The sequence below is a fragment of the Fusarium venenatum genome (genome assembly GCF_020744135.1).
Source record: "Fusarium venenatum strain MPI-CAGE-CH-0201 chromosome Unknown EDB82scaffold_4, whole genome shotgun sequence".
Lineage (NCBI taxonomy): Eukaryota > Fungi > Ascomycota > Sordariomycetes > Hypocreales > Nectriaceae > Fusarium > Fusarium venenatum.
This window is the reverse complement of record NW_027072132.1, coordinates 3,301,607-3,318,289: the sequence shown is the minus strand read 5'-3', so window position 1 is coordinate 3,318,289 and position 16,683 is coordinate 3,301,607. Positions and strand designations below refer to the sequence as shown.

Sequence of the window (16,683 nt, the reverse complement as noted above, 5' to 3'; positions counted from 1 at the left end):
CAAACTCACCAAGATGACGTCAAATTCCGAAGGTAAGGCTGTTGATCGAAAATCGGATCAAAATGCGCAGAGACAAGATGAAGGCTGGACTAATGAGGGGACAAAGAGATCGTTAGCTGACGGTTACACAAGAAAAGATGCAACGAGAGGTAAATAAAAGTAGAAACGACTGGGAAGTTTGAGAGACGAAGCTGGCGCGCCGGTGATGATCAGAAATGAACTGTACCTTTTTAGATTTAGGGGCCCTCACCTTCTTGGATAAGTGAAGTTGAAGGTGGGTGGTACTTGAGAGTACCATGAACCCAGTAGCACCACGAGGCCGCGTTGAATAAATGTGGCTCAGCTCCAAGTTTCGCTCTTTGCTCAATCTTTGGACCCTAAATTGCAGTGCAGTAGATGATTCGCAACACCACTTGTGTAGCAAAAATATAAAGGGGCAGACTGGGAGATGTAGATAGTTTTTAATTTTGATTTTGGAACCTGTCAACACAGAATGCTGTCAGGATACCAGCAGCAAGACTTTAAGTACAGGCCATTCAGGTAAATGTACTGATAGACAGGGTCTAGTTGTATGTGGAAGAAAACAAACATGCGGCGGGGTTTCTTTTGCACCAGCAACCAAGATTGAGGACCCCAGACCCCACCTCGGCACTGTCAATCACCAGGAGCCGTTATTGTTGTTAACTCCAACAATGGGCGCTAAAAAGAACGTAAATTGGCAATTACAGAGATGGCTTTCTGGTTGTAAACTAATTCTCAGCCGTTCAATAAATGGATTTTCCAAGCAAACAACGCAAATTCTTCTAACCAGTGCACTTTGACAGCTAAAGAAGAGAGACTCCTAACTGGCCATGTGGTTGGCAGCACTGTCACAGAAGCCACGCCAGCACTGCCACATGTTTTCCTCAATCTTGACATCATCCTAATGCTCGGAAGAATAGAGCCATGACAGAAGTATCACCAGAGTCAGTAGACGGCTGACTTGTCAAGATTACACAGCGTCTTTTCAATGCCACTTTGGACATTTAATTGGGATGAACACATATCAGTAAGGTGCTTGACGAACTACATCAGCATATAAGTAGTACCAGACGCCACGTTTGGCTTACACACGAGCTAGCAGATCGATGTAGATCTGATGACTTGTGTTTCGTTCAATTAATTGCAACCAGTCAAAGTTGACATGTAAGCGTGTCGCATCAGAGACAAAAATGGGAAGCATTCTCCAGTACAGGATCAAGTACTGGATCGCGAGAAACATGCATGAGTAACCCTACTACAATAGAATACACCTAATCCTATCAACTTCCCTAGGCCGCCTTTTCGGCCGCGAGCTTGGCCTCCATCTTCCTTCGTGCAGCAAGAATCATCTCGTCCCTTCTGCGCTGCAACGAAGCCTGGCGCTCATCCTTGTTCGAGCTCCAACCCTTTCCTTTTGTATCCTGGTCCTCCTGCGATACGATATCCAGCTTGCTCTTGAGGTTGTATCGCGTGATGAGATCCGGCTGAGCTGGCTTCTCAGGTTGTCGAGGCGCCGTAGCTGCGCTGCCGCTTGTTGCGGCCTGGCCGGGAGGTGGTGGGGGCTGGAAGGTAACCGGGGGCTAAACATTTGGTAATACCGTCAGTGAAGGGTCTTTTTCTATACATGAAAGCTAAGGGATATTCGGCATACCGTATCCAGTCGGCCTGAGAGTATGCGCTCTGTCGTAGTTTGGATGTTTCCACCATTGCGCTGCAGATCCCACAGAATGCTTCGCCTGTCCGCCTGCGGAAACATCTGCTGTATTCTCTCAACTGCAATTTCTCTCGATCGGAGGAATGCCTCGGGGGATCGCGCAGGCCGAGGCGGCGAGGGTGCTGCAAAGAACATGTATCTTATCACCAGGCCGGAGATGGCCAGGATGGCCAGTAGATATGGCAGCGAGATTTGGTCGTCCGACATGATGGTATCGCGTACGAGATAAGGGAAAACTATCCGCTGCAGATTGTGACTAGAAAATCAGTCGAGGGAGGCGATCGCCTAAGGATCGAGCCAAAATGACGATGGATAGGTAGGTAAGTATTATGTTTAGTTGTATGTTGAAGAGCTAGGTCAGATAGAGAGCTCAGATCGTGGGCCGGGTGCACGTAATGAGCGTTACTTACGCCAATACCCACCACTTGATGGGGCAAGGCGATTCTAGCTCTTCCGATTGCAACCTTGGAAATCACATGTGGGAAATCCTCGGCTAATCCCTCCGACGACAACTTTAACTTGAACAAAAACAGCCAGGGTTACGAAGTTAATTCTTTATGAATCGAGCTCGACTGTTTCCTACAAGAATCAAGTCAAGCACAAATTGTATCACGACAGACAGAAATATCTTGCACAGAACTGAAAAGCATCGTTCATTGACACGACAGTCCTATAACCAGGCGATAAGCCATCCCTCAGTAATGGAAGAGCGTTCATTCATAACCAGGTCCGATCCCATCCCCACGAGAAACAGAAGCCGTTGCCCTGTCTTGATGCCATAACGCCCATCCGTACGCTTCATACGTATCAATCACCATGCCCCCTCACCTAAGAAAATTGTCTCCAGGCAGGGCAACACACCCCTTCATGGTCCGACTTGCGCCTGGTTCAATGTTGTATCTAGGTCGCCATAGTGCAGTGTGAACTCCTTCTGTTCGTTTGTTAGTCTCTGTGAGTGAACAAATCTAGCGAGCCAACTTACGCGATCTTTTCGCCAATTGTTTGGGTCCCAGACTATGTAGAAACCTCGCTCGTGGTTGGGGCTCAGTATTTGAGGAGTCATATGCTCATCTTTGGTCAGCCAGATTTCCATTTTTCTGTGCCATCTCCAGTTTCTCGAATGTCTAGCACAAGTCAGTAAATAATACAAAAGGCTGAATATGGTACTGTCTTACAGCTCGACCGCGGCCATTTGCTGCTTTACATCCGCTGTACAACTGTAAAAGATCCAAAATAGAGTCTCCTCGTTGAAGCTAGCAATTTTGCTCTCGATTGGCTGCACATTTGTCACATTGTAACAGTCCGGCAATCGAAATTTGCCATTAGCAAGTGGTACCCGGGGAGGTGAGTCGTCAAAAAGCGAGTAGTTTTGTGTAGAAAACAACCTGTAACCATTTTAGTTGAAGTTTACAGCCTCAAGTCAGCACACTTACTCTGGAGAACTTATGTCAAGTCCCAACGAAGAAGGGTCCATGCCGACAACCATGGCGTGGTAGTCGGGGTAGTTATGCATTAACGTCTGCAGACCCTTAATCCCCCACTTGTCCACTGCAGGCATACCAGCCAGGGGGTCAATGATCTCAGAGCCATGGGGTTCTTGATCGTCTTTCGCCTTCAGAGATGCAGGATTGTTGTTGAATACTGCGGCAGGAGAAGTAGCATCGGTAGGACCGTCCTCTCTAGCCGACTTTTGCCGAGGGTCTTCTTCCAAACCAGGGGGTTTACCATCTTGTGGTCTTGACGAGCCTGGACGAGTTAGTATTTTCGTATTTCGAGGCAACATAGCGATGAACGTACCAGGAGCTCCAATACCAGGCGGTGATCTCACTTCATTGGCCAGACTGTTAGCCGACAATGCATTCAAAAGACCATTCCCTCTATTGCTTGTTGAAGGCCCAGGGCCGGCTTGAGATCCAAAACCTAGAGAAGACATCAAGTTCGCCGTCCTATCTGATCCCAGCTCGCCATTCGAGGTTTGGTTGAGTGGTGGGAAGTCGTCAACGCTGCTGGGTTGAGGTTGTTGTCCAATGTTGCCTTGGTTACCGAACCTGAATCCGCCTGGCACTCTTGATGAGGTGGGACTGAACATGTCATCCTGGCCGCCTTGCTGGGGAGTAGCTTGGTTTCGTTGGATGGGCCCGCCCAAGTTTCGCGATCCAGCAGTCGACCACATAGATGACTGGTTGACGTTGGACATTTGGGCGTTGTTCGATAATGATGGGAATTCGCTAGGCAGCGTCAGCAAGCGCGTCTTACCAAGGGCTCGGCATTTGAAACAATCCAATTCCCGAAGGAGTGTCTTGGCTCCTCCGTCATGAACCGCAGTCAGATATACGTACGACAAGTCAAGAGATGTTGACGGTTGGGAACCTGTCAAGCTTTGCGCAAAGCTCACATTTCCGCCGAGTTGACGTCCCGCATTCTGGGGTCCTGCTCCTGCCATTGGAACCCCTCCGAAAGCCCAACCAGAATTGTTGTTTCCTATATTTGTTCGCCAATATTAGCCTAAGCCTGTCGTTGATGCAACCCAGCCAACACAGCACAGCGCATAAATCGCAATCATCTCGGTACAGCGTACCTAGTTTTCCGTTCGGTAATCGATTCGTCCCTGCTCGTCCTGGCTGTTGAGGTTGTTGTTGACCTCCAAATCCACCAGGCATCCCGCGGAGTGTCTGTGGCACTGCCCCTGCGATTCGATGACATGGTCAGCGTTTATTCTGCCAATTCTTGCCTAACTGTTCTGCTTTTGTTATGGCAACATCTTCAATATCCCCCGATCTGATCCTGGTCCGCATTCGGGTCTATTGAGGCAACCCTGACGGCACATGGACAGAGTCATTGAGGTCGGCGGAGGGGTTGAAGGTCGTCAAGGGAGTCGTGGAGCTCGTGAATGCGTATGCTGGCGCACATGTTTCTCTCGGTGCAGTGATATCTCGGAAGCATGGAGGGTGACAAAGATTGGGAGATTTCGCTTGCAGCGCGGGGTCTGAAGGCTGCTGGAAGAATAAGGTCGTGGGGGTGCGTCCTACCTGGCCTATTCATAGTAGAGGTTTGTCGCGAGCGACTAAGCTAAGGTGAAGCGCGGTACGATGTTGCAAAATGGATATTTCGTAGCAAAGTTATTCGGTCGGTGCGACGTCGATGCCTTTTTGTGCCGAGGGAGACAAAAAAGTAAGGATGTTTGTCGATGCGATCGGTTGCTTTCAGGGCTGAGCCTGGCCTTGTTCTGTTGCTGTGTTGGAGAAGGCTGGCCGGTACTTTGGCAAGGTGGATGGATGATGATCCGTGAGCGGGAATAAGTGGGTACACCCCGACATCATGGCAAACACCAATAATGTCTAAAATGCATCATGCACAAACAACGGATAATCGTGAACAAACACTAGAGATTGTGTGAATTATAAAGGACTCAGCATATAATCTACTCCTTGAATCGATGTTTGTTTTATGCCCCCATCACAAAATGATCACTCTATGCCACAAACAAAGGTACAGATGTGACATCAGCTTCAACATTCGCTCTAAAGATGGGCTGGTTCTTCAATAGCCTCCGTAGTATATTTGTGTATTCAACACATCATTTGATGGCTTGTTTGAAACTGTCTTCAAATCCAACGCCTCCAACATTTCTTCCAATCAGAATGATCTTGCCCTCCTTTGGTGTCTCGTCTCCCGATGGCCCGTCATTTATCTCAAAAACTTCCCTCACCCCCTGCAGCATCTTGACCTCGCCATTGGCAAACACAAGACGTCCCTTTGAGCGGTGAATTTCGAAATCGCCCTCCCCTTCCGCTTCGGGCAGTTTGCTGTCCCACAGGACTGATCGTAGCCAGCGGTCAACAGTGTCCAGTTGTTCCGGTTCAAGGCGACCGACAGGAATAGTGACGGTCGAAATGGTCTAGACGGTTAGCGGCCTGCTTTCTTGCATATTATGACTCCTCGGCCGGAAACTTACAGGATCAAGATGACTGTGTCCCTTGGCACTAGCATCTGATTCATTGAACTGGTCATATGCATGCAAATCGAGCAGGAATCCCTCTAGCTGGGGGACTACACTCCTCTCAGTCACATGGATCTTGGCTAAGCCATTGATTGATTGGATTCTCTCCTTGACCTGGTTGAGTTCCGTTTCGGACACCATATCGGCCTTGTTGATCACAATCACGTCCGCATGAGAAATTTGGACGTGAGCGGTTGTCATGACAGGGCCATGGCCATCGTGATCGTGCCCCTCGACAATACCGTTTGGGTCATCTAGACTGCGCAAGATGTTCTTTGCATCAACCAGGGTGACGATTCCGTCGAGGTAAATGGTACTTCCGAGTCCATCATCTACCCAGAAGAGCGGTGCCAGGTTACCAGGATCAGCTAGTCCAGTGGTTTCGAGAAGGATGTAATCAAAAGCTCCCTTCTTTGACATCAAAGATTCTATAGCATTGACTCCAGTATCCCTGACATAAATTAGCACGGTAGAAACTTTGGTTTGTGCACGACGTACTTGACAGAGCAGCAGATGCAGCCGTTACCGACTTCCAACCACTCCTCTACTTGCTCATCACCCTTGTTCACAGTAAGGGACTTCTCGATATCGAGCGCTACAATACCACTTAGAAAAGCAAACTTAATCTTCTTCGAGAAACTTACAGTCGCCAAATTCTGTCTCAAGTTAGTAATTATTTATCGAAGAGTCATGAATTTTCCCAACCATTCATGATGACGGCGATCTTTTTGCCATGCTGGGCTGTGAGGATGTAATTCAGCAATGTTGTTTTACCAGCACCAAGATAACCTGTCATTTGTTAGACCTGTATTTTCAAATAGGTCGGCGGGAATACCTGTCACAATGGTGATAGGGACTTTGACTGTGATCTCTTCATCCACGTCGTTTGCGGTTATATCGACCAACTCTGGTGGGGCATCGTCATCAAAATCCATTGCTGCAGGATGACGGACTGGCCGTTAAATTTATTCTGAGTTTGAAGTAACGTTGAGAGGTATTTACCGTCCACAGTATAACGTTGGTTTCTCGGAGTTGCAAGGAAATGCTCTATACAGCTTCACGTTTGTACTACGCAGGTACTAGATACCCACCTTCTCTTCTTAAATCATGTTCTTGTAGAAGTGATGGAGCACTTAGATGCGTGTAAGTTGCACGGCCCCCCTTTAGCTGCATTTGGCTTCTCCCCGTGCTGTTATGCATGTATCGAATCCCCACTATAGACTCCCCCAGCTTAGCCCTGTCCAGCCACTTGTCAACCCAGCGCAGCCTCGCGTGGAATTAGGCGCCCAGCTTTCGCCAGAAACATATCTTCACTTTCAACATTGCGATTTTCCATACGAAGCTGATATCTTACCTATAATGTCGCTAGCACCGAGCTCACCAAGGCTGCCAAGCCCTCCGCCCGCGGCCGAGATTCAGATGGCGCCCATGTCTCCGTCCGGTGGCCCAGCAGCCAGTCTTCAGACAACACCTCAAGAGCAGACACAGCTTGAAGCTAGCTCCAAGCGGCGGATACATCCAGGAACGAAAGCGGCAGATATGGCAGCCGGCCCTCCCTTGATACCCCTACATGAGGTACTTGTGCGATTATTAACATATGATGAGCTACAAGCTAACATGACCCAGCTCGACTCTGCCTTTCAACTTCAAGAACATTTGGCTGCCCTCCATTGCTACCATACCGCCTCCAACACTCGACCGATTACTCGTGAAACCGCATTGCAGCTTGCAACCCCTCCCAGCGGTGTCGACCGAACCATCTGGCTCTATGAGCTCTGCCGCTTCCTCATCTCAAAGTGCAATTCATTGATCGTTGGCTTCCTCTTCGACACCCCACCATGCAGTGCGAACACGTGCCCCGAGATGCGCGCTTCCGAATGGCAGTTCCTTTGTGCTGTGCATGAGCAACCCAAGAGTTGCTGCGCCATCGACTACTGTTGTCATACTCTGGACTGGGCTGCCAACGTTGTAACCGACCAGAAGATCTTCCCCAGCCGGTTTGTTGTTCACAACGACAACCATAGTAAAAACGTTGGTGTAAAGAATCTCGTCAATGTGTTCCGCCGGCTGCATCGCATATTTGCGCACGCCTGGTTCCAGCATCGGGGTGTTTTCTGGTCTGTCGAGGGGGAAACAGGGCTTTACGTCTTTTTCAAGATGGTATGCGATTTGTACGACCTGCTGCCGGCTGAGAACTACAAGTTGCCCCCTGAAGCAGAAGGACTCGAGGCACCTCATGTCGAACAGGAGGCTGCGCAGCCCCCACCCACTATCCTCAAGCCCTCATCTCAACAACGAGGTCCTCCTGCCGAGGAAGATAATATGCATCCCACAAGAACAAACACTCGCCGACACATTCGAAGCAGCCCTTCAACAGGGAGTGCCGTAACAACTGTAATTGAAGCAGAAGAGGAGGACGCAGATGGGGTTTCGAGGAAGCTCAAAAACATGCACCTCACCGCACCTTCCCCAGTGGAAGAAGAGCCAGAGGTCGCCGAGGTCCCTGTTATTGTTGAACAATCAGTTATGCGCGAGACCGAGTCCAAAGCCCATGACCCTCATTCTGAAGAAGCCGAAGAGGACGAAATCGAGGACGAAGGCGACGAAGATGCTGACCAAACAATTGTCGGGGATGCATCCGAAACAGATCCTACCGACGATGAAGACACTCAAAATAATGAATCCGAGCCAACACCTGACCCAGTTGAGCCCAAGGAAACCAAAGAAAAAAGCGACCCACAGGAAGAGTCGCCCGAAGAAATCTCCACAGATTCACCAGAATCTACTGAAGATTCGACCGCAAATACCGCTGACGCCACGCCCGATACCGAGAACAAACCCTCCGAAGACGAAGCGGAAGCCACAGACACGAAGCCTACAAGCGAAAATAAAAAGGATGAGAAATGATGTATGAGAAGATGAGAAGTCATGTTCGTTCAGCTCAACTCTCCTATCGGGACATGGCAGTTTTGTAGTATATAATGTATCTATCTAATAATACACCTGGGTGCCAAACTCAGATTTGCACATCAAGTTATGACAGCTCTAGGCCAACACTTGCAATTTCAAGTGTGATATTTTATCTTCCCAAAAAGATCCCGCTTACATTGTCCAAAGACATGTTTTCTCCTTCCCCCCTTTTTTTGTTTCTTGATCCAATCATCTGTATGAGTTTCCCGTAGATCATTTCTTGATCAAAATCTACCTCATGTATTACCTTTGTATCCATCGTCTTCCTGTCTAAGCTTGTTTTTCGTTGCCCAGAAGAATGCTGTTGCCATCCACAAACCTGTGTGATAAATATTGCATATTCTTCAAATTCCACCTTGACTACACAAAATCCAGGCGCTTATTCGCTGCGTTGCATTGTATTTCTCGACAAAGCCTTCATCCACTTCTTGCGGCTGGGCCTGCTCCTGCTTGGGAACTAGATTCTGGGCCAGAACTCGACGGCGCATTGGCATCGTCCATCAACGTCATCTTCGCAAAGATATGCCGCACCTCGCGAAGACTCTCCTGCTGTGCTGTGACAGCTGCCGCATTACGCTCGTCGGCAAAGTTTCTAATTTCTCGTAATACTGGACTAAATCCCTCGCCGTTTGGGAGCCACCATTGTACGCAAGAAGGTTCTCGGAACATCTCGGCCATTTTGGTACGCAAGGGTAAAGGGTGAATATATCTATGTCAGAATTAGCATTCCCTTCTCCAACCGTTTCTACCAAGAACCCATAAAGTGGACATGCTCTTACCCCATTGTTTCTAGTAAAGCAAACTTCCGACGAAACCACATATGGTGCCGTGCATCCTGGGGGCAGAAAAGAGCTGCGATAGCGATGCAAGCTTGAATCAAAACTAGGACGCCTCTGGGGGTGGAAGGCCAGAATTCCAGTGTTTCGAAATATTGACAGGTTCTGTAGGCATGGCGATTTAGATCCGCGAATAGTTGATCTGGCATCGTCCCCGAGGATTGACATTTATGCATTATCATGATGCTATTCCACTCCGCACATAGAACCGTAACATCAAACAGCGGACGTTCATAGAGTATTCCGACCGTGTAGGGGTTCACAAAATCCTCCGGGTCGAGTGTTTCGGGAGAGGGGAAATCTCGAACAAGGTATTTCGGGTCCTGAAGAGCAGGGTCCCTTTTCTCTTTCCAGTCTATTAGTCGTTGGTTGATCAGGTTGTGTTCTTTGACAAAGTCTTCGGGAGATATCTGGCCTCTGCTGCCTCGCGCGAATAAGATGGACATGTCGTAGGAGATAAGACGGAGCTGAGCGGACCATTCATCGATTCTCCAGTGTATTTCGTCTGGGTTGGCAATGACTCCTTCCTTGTAGAAATCCAGCATAGCCTGAAACCATTCTCGTGGTAGGTCGGTAGGGAAGCCTCCCATCAAGGCAACAAAATTGTCGAACCGAGCGTACCAGCTAAGGCACATACGTCCCACAGGAGTTCGCATTATAGTTTGTGGTGTGAAAATGCTCGTTAATATTCCAAAAGCAGCTTTCTGATGTCCCATGAGATTGACCCAATCGCCAAAGTACTCCTACCCAGTATAATTAGCGAATAGCGAAGTGTAGGGATTAATAGGAACATACTTCAATAGTAGCTAGCTGTAGGATCGTCAAGAGAGTGGCAATGTTGGGCTTCTCCTTTCGTTGTAGTAGACCGAGCAACTGCGTTACGCTTTTGTTGTAGTATTGTAAAAAATCTTGGAGCTTCCCCTGTGGATTTTGAAGCGTTGAGTGATATGCTGAGAAACCCACCACCGCGTTCAGTAACGGTTCGTGACGGGTAGCCATGTTGGGTAATAGTTTTGTGAAAAACTGGTCCGAGTCAAGTGGTATACAATAGTTAAAGTGATTGAGATTTTCCACGAAGAAAGAGAGGCCCTGCTGATACTGTGGTGGAAGGTATGACCAGTCGGTTTCTCCGAGGTTGGTAGGGAAGTCGGAAGAGGGATACGCAGTTGCCAGACTACTTGGAGTAGCTGTTGCGGTAGAAGGGGAAGCACTCTTCGATTGTATAGAAAACTCTGGAGACCTTGTGTGGCCTTCTGTCTCCTCATCTTCGTCCACAATCGTCTCGAGCTTTTTGTCTTGTTCGGCATCCTCATCATCTTCTGACTTTGATGAAGAAGGGCTGGTTTGTTGAGCAGATGCAGTCAGATCTTTTGTTTTTCCACTCGGCCCCGCTGAACCTTTTGAAGATGGAGGATCGGGGTAAACACATTCTCGATTTCCCTTTTTGCAACCTGGGTAGCGTCAGCATATTAGTTCCATACAATCAACAAGTAGTTCAGTTCTGCACCCACGTTCGCAAATTGGCCTGCTTTCGTCACACTAAGTGGATTAGACACGGTTTAAAGCACATGACAGAAACTCATTATCGGACACATACCTTGACTCTTCGGCTTCGGCACATGAAGCAGCCAGAACGAGTCCGCCGGTGTTTGACTTGATCAACTGCCGCGGGTGTGCCGGCTGCCGATTTTCGACGGGACTTCTGTGATTTACCTGGGTTAAACATCATCGGATCAGGAAATCCAGTAAAGTACCCAAGCTGCTGGTATGGCCCGGGTATTGTGGCGGGCATCATGTGCATCGGTGTACCATGCATTCGCGGGTCGAGCATCTCTTCAGGGGATGTCGTCGGATTCACCCCTGCCCCAGACATCGACGATAGGAAGTGATGATAATAGTCTCCCATTGTGGAATGTCAGCCGGTGAAGCTGGAGTCACTCGAGGCTTCAAGATAGCTGGAGTTGAGAGTGTTTCAATAAGTCGTGGCTTGCATGCTTTCAAAACAAATGATTACTGAATGACAAGGGTCCACAAGACTCGAGAGGCGCAAACCGTACAGAACGAGTCCTTCTCCGATTTCCTGAAAGTCGTTCCGACAACGCAATAAGTATTGATGTTCGACAATCAATGAGCCAACTCCAGTTTGGTGAGATTATGGAAGAAATTTAATGGAATGTTCTGCCGAGTAAGGAAAACTAGTGTTCTAGGAGTGACTCGGCGACTGAACTTGGCTTGTTCTTCGAAGTTGAAGAAAACAGCGAAATGCGTAAAAAGATAATGTTAATGGCGTCCAAAGCCTTAAAGGGGTTCTTGAAAGAGGAGAATAGTAATAAGGACGGCAGAACTAGCTTGTTGTCGGTTCTTATCAATCATTCGCCAGAGCGATCCTGCAGGCTATCGTACTTGCTGGATGAAGTTTTTGTAAGATCTGCTCTGGTTAATAGCGAGGGAGACCTGAGATAGTTGTATTGTGGGAAGGGTCTTCAATAATGAGCAAGGGCATGTACACATGTACCGCCAGCTTGAGAATAGAGGGGCACTATCATTAGAGACAGGGAGGAGAGATTGATCGATGCAGGTAGTCAGTGCCCTTTAGCAGCAGGACATTAAAGTGATAACTGGTCTTCAGATCCACGTAGGGGGGCGTCTTGACAACGGTAACAGCGGGGATGTGTTGACTTGAAGTGGATTGGCTATGCAATTGGCTGAGCCCCTGTGGATGAAGATGGAAGCCAAAGCTATCCTTGGGCCCTGAGAAAGGGATCCTGTCGTATGCAAGCCTGACGGGGCGTCAAATCGCTGATCAATGAAAGGTCCGGGCTCGTGGGTCCCGGTAGCCGGCCAAGAGCTTAAACCTGTGCCCTCTCGACTGTCCGACGAGGGGAACGATCCCACGTTCTCTGACAGGCACCTTTTAATCGCGGGTAGATGGTCCGGGCTCGAATGCGACTCTGGTACTCTGTAGTGGGAATAGAACAGAAATGACCGGTATTAAGTCACGTATGTAGCGGTGTCAGTACCTTCCAATGCAGGGTATTATGACTTTTTCGTCTTTGAGAGCCAATGTCGAGGTGTGGATAACTGAATGGATGTGTAATATCTAGGTTCCGGTGGTGTCGAGTTCCCACAACTTCGGAGGCTGGCTGGATCAGCTAAGAGCTGGTAGTTGCTGTTGAAGCTGTCTCAGTGTAGGGTTATTGGCGGAAGAAGAAACTCGGGAAATTTGGTCAAGGGCTGAGACGTGCCCGCAAGGTGAAATCCACGACTAAGACACGTCGAGTAAAGAACAGCAACGGTGGTATGGGTGCGAAGCTGACAATGACATATAAACCCATCGACAGTGCGTTGAATACGGTTAGCAACAACGATGATCGATTGACCAGGGGGGTTAGAATGTTGTTACAAAGATTGGGTGACCAGATGGATGATGTTATTGCCAAATAGAACGTGGGGCGGGCTGAGCTTGTCAGAGTGGAGGAGGGAATGGGAGTGAGAGTTGAAAGGGAACGGGAACGGGAAGGAACGAACACCCCCCAGCGCTGCTAATGACAAGCGTCGTGCTTGCCTTGAAGCATCCCAGAATATCCCACTGTTCTGGCAGGACACTTCTTTTAGATTTGTGTTAGGCAGGTAAATCAAGGGGAGGCAGATACTATGAAAGTCAACCTGGAATCCTTCTCACCTTAGTCTCTCTACCTTTACCCACTAAGTAAACATTTTCTTTTCTTTTCTTTTTTTTTGTCTTTCCAAAATCTTACCTCACAATTGCTAGGTCGACCAGGATTCGCATACCCCCGAGTAGCTCCGCTTTGTTCGGCATGGAATGGAATGCGTCCGATCTCCTGGGTCCTGTTTCTCTCCGTACGAAATGCCGTTAAGGCTTTACCTGACTAGGACAATGCCGAAGCCGCAGACGGACATTTGCAGCTGATGGGCCGGTCTTAGTTAAATTCTTGCTATCGGAACCGCTTCCCTGGATTTGGGTCACCAAGTTCTAAGTGTGAGAATACCCACGATGTGGTATCCAACTGTTCTTTACTCAATAGGGGTCCTGACCCAACTAAGCTGATATGAAACGATGTAGAATGGACTCAAGCAAACTGAGTCCCGGCGATCTCAAGACTCTTTCACTTCCCGTTCATTCGATGTGGAATGGACAACCTTCTTCACCTGGTATTCAAAAGCAGCTACCAATGGCTGCTAATCCTTGCAGTTAGGGTTCACATTGACACGACCTGGTCTTATTCAATCCACATTGAAAGACAGACCTCGAAATGGTTCAGATCCATGACGGTCACAACATCTACGGTGCATACAACAGCCAATTCAGGCCACGATATAATGCACCTTTAGGCAATGTATAACTAGCTACATACAGAGTACAGTCGTGTTAATCTGGCGGCGTCACACCTGTCGGAACTATAGGTCAGGGATCACCCATGAACAGGGTCAATCATCAACGGTGGCACAACCTATCAGGACTCTCAGGGTGGAAGCTCCTGGGATAGCTGGACTGAGATCAGAAAACTAGGTACAATAATGTCGACAGCCCTATGCCAAGTTTTGAGCAGAAATGAAGCGTCCGCTCACATCGCCCGCCATATTGCTGTTTCAACATGGTTCTGCCCTTTTCTCCTTCACATCAGGCTCACGCACAAAAAACTACTCCCGCGGACTTTTCTCTTCCATACATGGTGGCACCTACTTTGACAGGCTTGGCATTGAAATGTGGTCATAATCCCTGGTCCAAAACGACTAAGATGACGATCGAAAAGATGTTATCAACAAGGGTGCACTGCACAGTATGAAAGGATCTAGGTAGCGCTCTGGAGGACATGTTGCGGAGGAAAAGCGAGAGCACCGTGGTCCGGATACATCCCAATTTGTGGTTGGTGACAAAAGCGGCGAGCGGCTTGATGATGATGTCCTAACGCTTGGATCAAATCCCGCTCCCGGCACTACCTGTGTGTGGGTATGAGTCGCGTGGCTGGGACTAGCAATGAACTTCGTTGTGGGTCACGGCTGTCAGAGAGTTGGTTTGGGCTCACGATCTGTTCTATTCTCTCTTGTCGTCGACATCATGTCGACATCGAGTCCTTGTTCTCATCTTCAAAACAACCATGTGGCAAAGACTTGGTTGATATCCTGGAACCTTCTCGTTTCCTATCTCTTTAGAACCATCAGCCAGCTTGGGTTGAACATCACAGTCGGGAAAGCAGCGGCTTTGGTGTTTGTTATTGGGGTTTACGATATATGCCATCCGGATACTTTTTCCTAATGGATAGAACAAAACGCAACTTAGTATGGTTGTGGTTTCCTGGGACACTCGACTCCCTTTGTTCAAGTCAGTTTTGAAACAACCCCTGCCCAATCCAGCATTCGGCCATACCACATTGGTTTAATGCTGCATATTTTGGTATCCCACTACATATCCCTTCCACCATGCACATTAACGTGGTGGCTTTGTATGCAGGCTGGCCAGTGAGGACTAACCTTGCATGAGGTTGAACTCTGCAGATTATAATCCCCTGTTGTGGCCTGTACTATGATATCGGTGATGCTCAAATTGTGACATCTTTTCAGCCAACACCCGATATTCGTCGGCGGCCTAGTTTTGGCGTAGTGTATGGAGCATCGGTTTCGATATCACGGCTTCAGATTTTGGGCATAAGTGATATAAATCTACAGATATCCTTGTCGATACTGCGATGCACAGCAACAGGAAGAAGCTTGGCTTATCACAGTCCAGAGGTTATTTGACAGCATGGCGGGCTTCTAGAACAGGCCAGAGCTATGTGATGTGTGCACACAACGTCAGTAGCTCTATCGTCAGGTCGGGAACGACTCAGAAGCTACGCATGTTTGCGTGTACAATGGTCATCCTCATTTGGTTATGTCTACGCCTGCCTGAAAGACCAAACCACTCAGCAATCTCGTGTTGGGGCAGATGACAGGTCATGCTTGCAAGGAAGACTGTCCTATCTGCCGTCTGCCCTAACCTAACAAAACAAGCAGTCACGACAACCAACAAACGGCCCACCAGGAGACAGACATTCTAGAGGTTTTCGCCCATCCTCAAGTACTCTGTTGGTCCCAGATGCTGTGTAAAATAATTACTACCCCACATCGCAATCCAATCCGGTAAGACAGTGTTAAGCCAAAGCGACGTGTTACCCAAAACTGATACACTGGCAAAGGCAAAGACTGGGGGCCGAAGAATTGGACAGTTCCAGCTTACCACTTTTCGGAAGATTTTCATCCTCGCGTTGCCCTCACACTTGCGTTCGCACTCATCATGCATACTCTCTCAATACTTCCTTGACATAGTACCCACCGGACGTACAGGAGACTCCAACAGGGCATCTTAGACTAGGACACCAAGTTCGTCAAGACGTGAACCTATTTAATACGCTACCAAAAGCTCGTGGAGTGGCCTGACAAAAGCAGTGATATTTTCCCGGCATCAAAGCCAAGAAGTCGAGGCAGGGTGGTGGAAAGGGCTAACATGGTATCGCACCACTATAACAAATTAGTGAATCAGTTCTAGTTCTTGGACGCAAGTAAATCTGGCGACAATTTGACTCAAACGAAAAAAGAAACCGGCTTCTCTTGGCAGTTTCCATAGGCAGAGACTAGATGCTTTAAGAAGTTGGCATGGTTCTACCAGGGTGTGGTCTTCTATTACCGCTGGAAACTACTGTGACATCGTGAGGTAGAATACCTCGATAATAACACAAGAACCAGGATACTAATACTACATGTGAAAACGGACCCACGGAGCTCTTTTGCTGTTGTCATATTGATACGACTCCAAGGAATCTCCACAGAGTCCGTCAAAAGTCCTCGGCTTTAGCGCTCTATTTCGTTTTAAACCCGTTTCACATTTACACCAAGATTTCATAAAGAAGGACTGATCAATTTGTGCAATATAGATGCCTTGATCACAGCAAAGCGCCCATGAGGAGATGAGTCAAGCGACGACAATACTGTACCTACCGAGCCTCACTCTTGTTATTATTCTACTGACCTAGGTAGAACCCCAGGGGTTGACCATGCAACAAGATGTGGAAATCACCACAAGTCAGGCCTTTCAGCCTGAAATTCATTTCAGTGGGGCGCGGATCCGAGTTTCGGGGCTCCGG

At 48.3% G+C, this 16,683-nt stretch overlaps 5 protein-coding genes across 5 annotated transcripts; 1 reads left to right on the top strand and 4 right to left on the bottom strand.

Annotated features, from left to right (window-relative positions):
• Nucleotides 1-1,310: 1,310 nt before the first annotated feature.
• Nucleotides 1,311-1,942, bottom strand: EDB82DRAFT_529603 (uncharacterized protein; the record flags this gene model as incomplete). Its single annotated transcript, XM_025738032.1, has 2 exons — nucleotides 1,311-1,601; nucleotides 1,673-1,942. 2 exons carry the CDS (start codon nucleotides 1,940-1,942, stop codon nucleotides 1,311-1,313), a joined length of 561 nt encoding a protein of 186 aa, XP_025592833.1.
• A 332-nt stretch (nucleotides 1,943-2,274) lies between these two features.
• Nucleotides 2,275-4,967, bottom strand: EDB82DRAFT_514199 (uncharacterized protein). Its single transcript, XM_025738030.2, has 8 exons — nucleotides 4,765-4,967; nucleotides 4,314-4,421; nucleotides 4,075-4,216; nucleotides 3,533-3,963; nucleotides 3,169-3,481; nucleotides 2,911-3,120; nucleotides 2,718-2,859; nucleotides 2,275-2,666 (listed from the first exon to the last, which is right to left on the bottom strand). The coding sequence occupies exons 1-8, from the start codon at nucleotides 4,775-4,777 to the stop codon at nucleotides 2,601-2,603; spliced, it is 1,425 nt and encodes a 474-aa protein (XP_025592832.2). The 5' UTR covers nucleotides 4,778-4,967; the 3' UTR covers nucleotides 2,275-2,600.
• Nucleotides 4,968-5,095: 128 nt separating this feature from the next.
• Nucleotides 5,096-6,861, bottom strand: EDB82DRAFT_514197 (CobW/HypB/UreG, nucleotide-binding domain-containing protein). Its single transcript, XM_065608951.1, has 7 exons — nucleotides 6,738-6,861; nucleotides 6,571-6,672; nucleotides 6,441-6,524; nucleotides 6,380-6,391; nucleotides 6,234-6,330; nucleotides 5,691-6,186; nucleotides 5,096-5,633 (listed from the first exon to the last, which is right to left on the bottom strand). Exons 2-7 carry the CDS (start codon nucleotides 6,668-6,670, stop codon nucleotides 5,313-5,315), a joined length of 1,110 nt encoding a protein of 369 aa, XP_065463341.1. The 5' UTR covers nucleotides 6,671-6,672; nucleotides 6,738-6,861; the 3' UTR covers nucleotides 5,096-5,312.
• Nucleotides 6,862-6,872: 11 nt separating this feature from the next.
• EDB82DRAFT_480232 (Mob1/phocein) lies at nucleotides 6,873-8,642 on the top strand (the record flags this gene model as incomplete). The annotated part of the gene is made up of 2 exons (XM_025738028.2): nucleotides 6,873-6,878; nucleotides 6,966-8,642. The coding sequence occupies 2 exons, from the start codon at nucleotides 6,873-6,875 to the stop codon at nucleotides 8,640-8,642; spliced, it is 1,683 nt and encodes a 560-aa protein (XP_025592830.2).
• A 480-nt stretch (nucleotides 8,643-9,122) lies between these two features.
• Nucleotides 9,123-11,447, bottom strand: EDB82DRAFT_480231 (uncharacterized protein; the record flags this gene model as incomplete). The annotated part of the gene is made up of 5 exons (XM_025738027.1): nucleotides 9,123-9,414; nucleotides 9,485-10,284; nucleotides 10,337-10,992; nucleotides 11,053-11,080; nucleotides 11,139-11,447. The coding sequence occupies 5 exons, from the start codon at nucleotides 11,445-11,447 to the stop codon at nucleotides 9,123-9,125; spliced, it is 2,085 nt and encodes a 694-aa protein (XP_025592829.1).
• Between the last annotated feature and the right edge of the window lie 5,236 nt (nucleotides 11,448-16,683).

Bases quoted from the DNA above. Each gene is read 5' to 3' on its own strand.
- EDB82DRAFT_514199 (XM_025738030.2), bottom strand. The intron at 3,482-3,532 runs GTACGTTCATCG...TAACTCGTCCAG, and splicing joins GCCTGGTATTGGAGCTCCTG to GCTCGTCAAGACCACAAGAT. The intron at 2,860-2,910 runs GTAAGACAGTAC...GACTTGTGCTAG, and splicing joins CAAATGGCCGCGGTCGAGCT to ACATTCGAGAAACTGGAGAT.
- EDB82DRAFT_514197 (XM_065608951.1), bottom strand. From the start codon at position 6,670: ATGGATTTTGATGACGATGCCCCACCAGAGTTGGTCGATATAACCGCA. The intron at 6,525-6,570 runs GTATTCCCGCCG...AACAAATGACAG, and splicing joins CCCTATCACCATTGTGACAG to GTTATCTTGGTGCTGGTAAA. The intron at 5,634-5,690 runs GTAAGTTTCCGG...CTAACCGTCTAG, and splicing joins GACACAGTCATCTTGATCCT to ACCATTTCGACCGTCACTAT.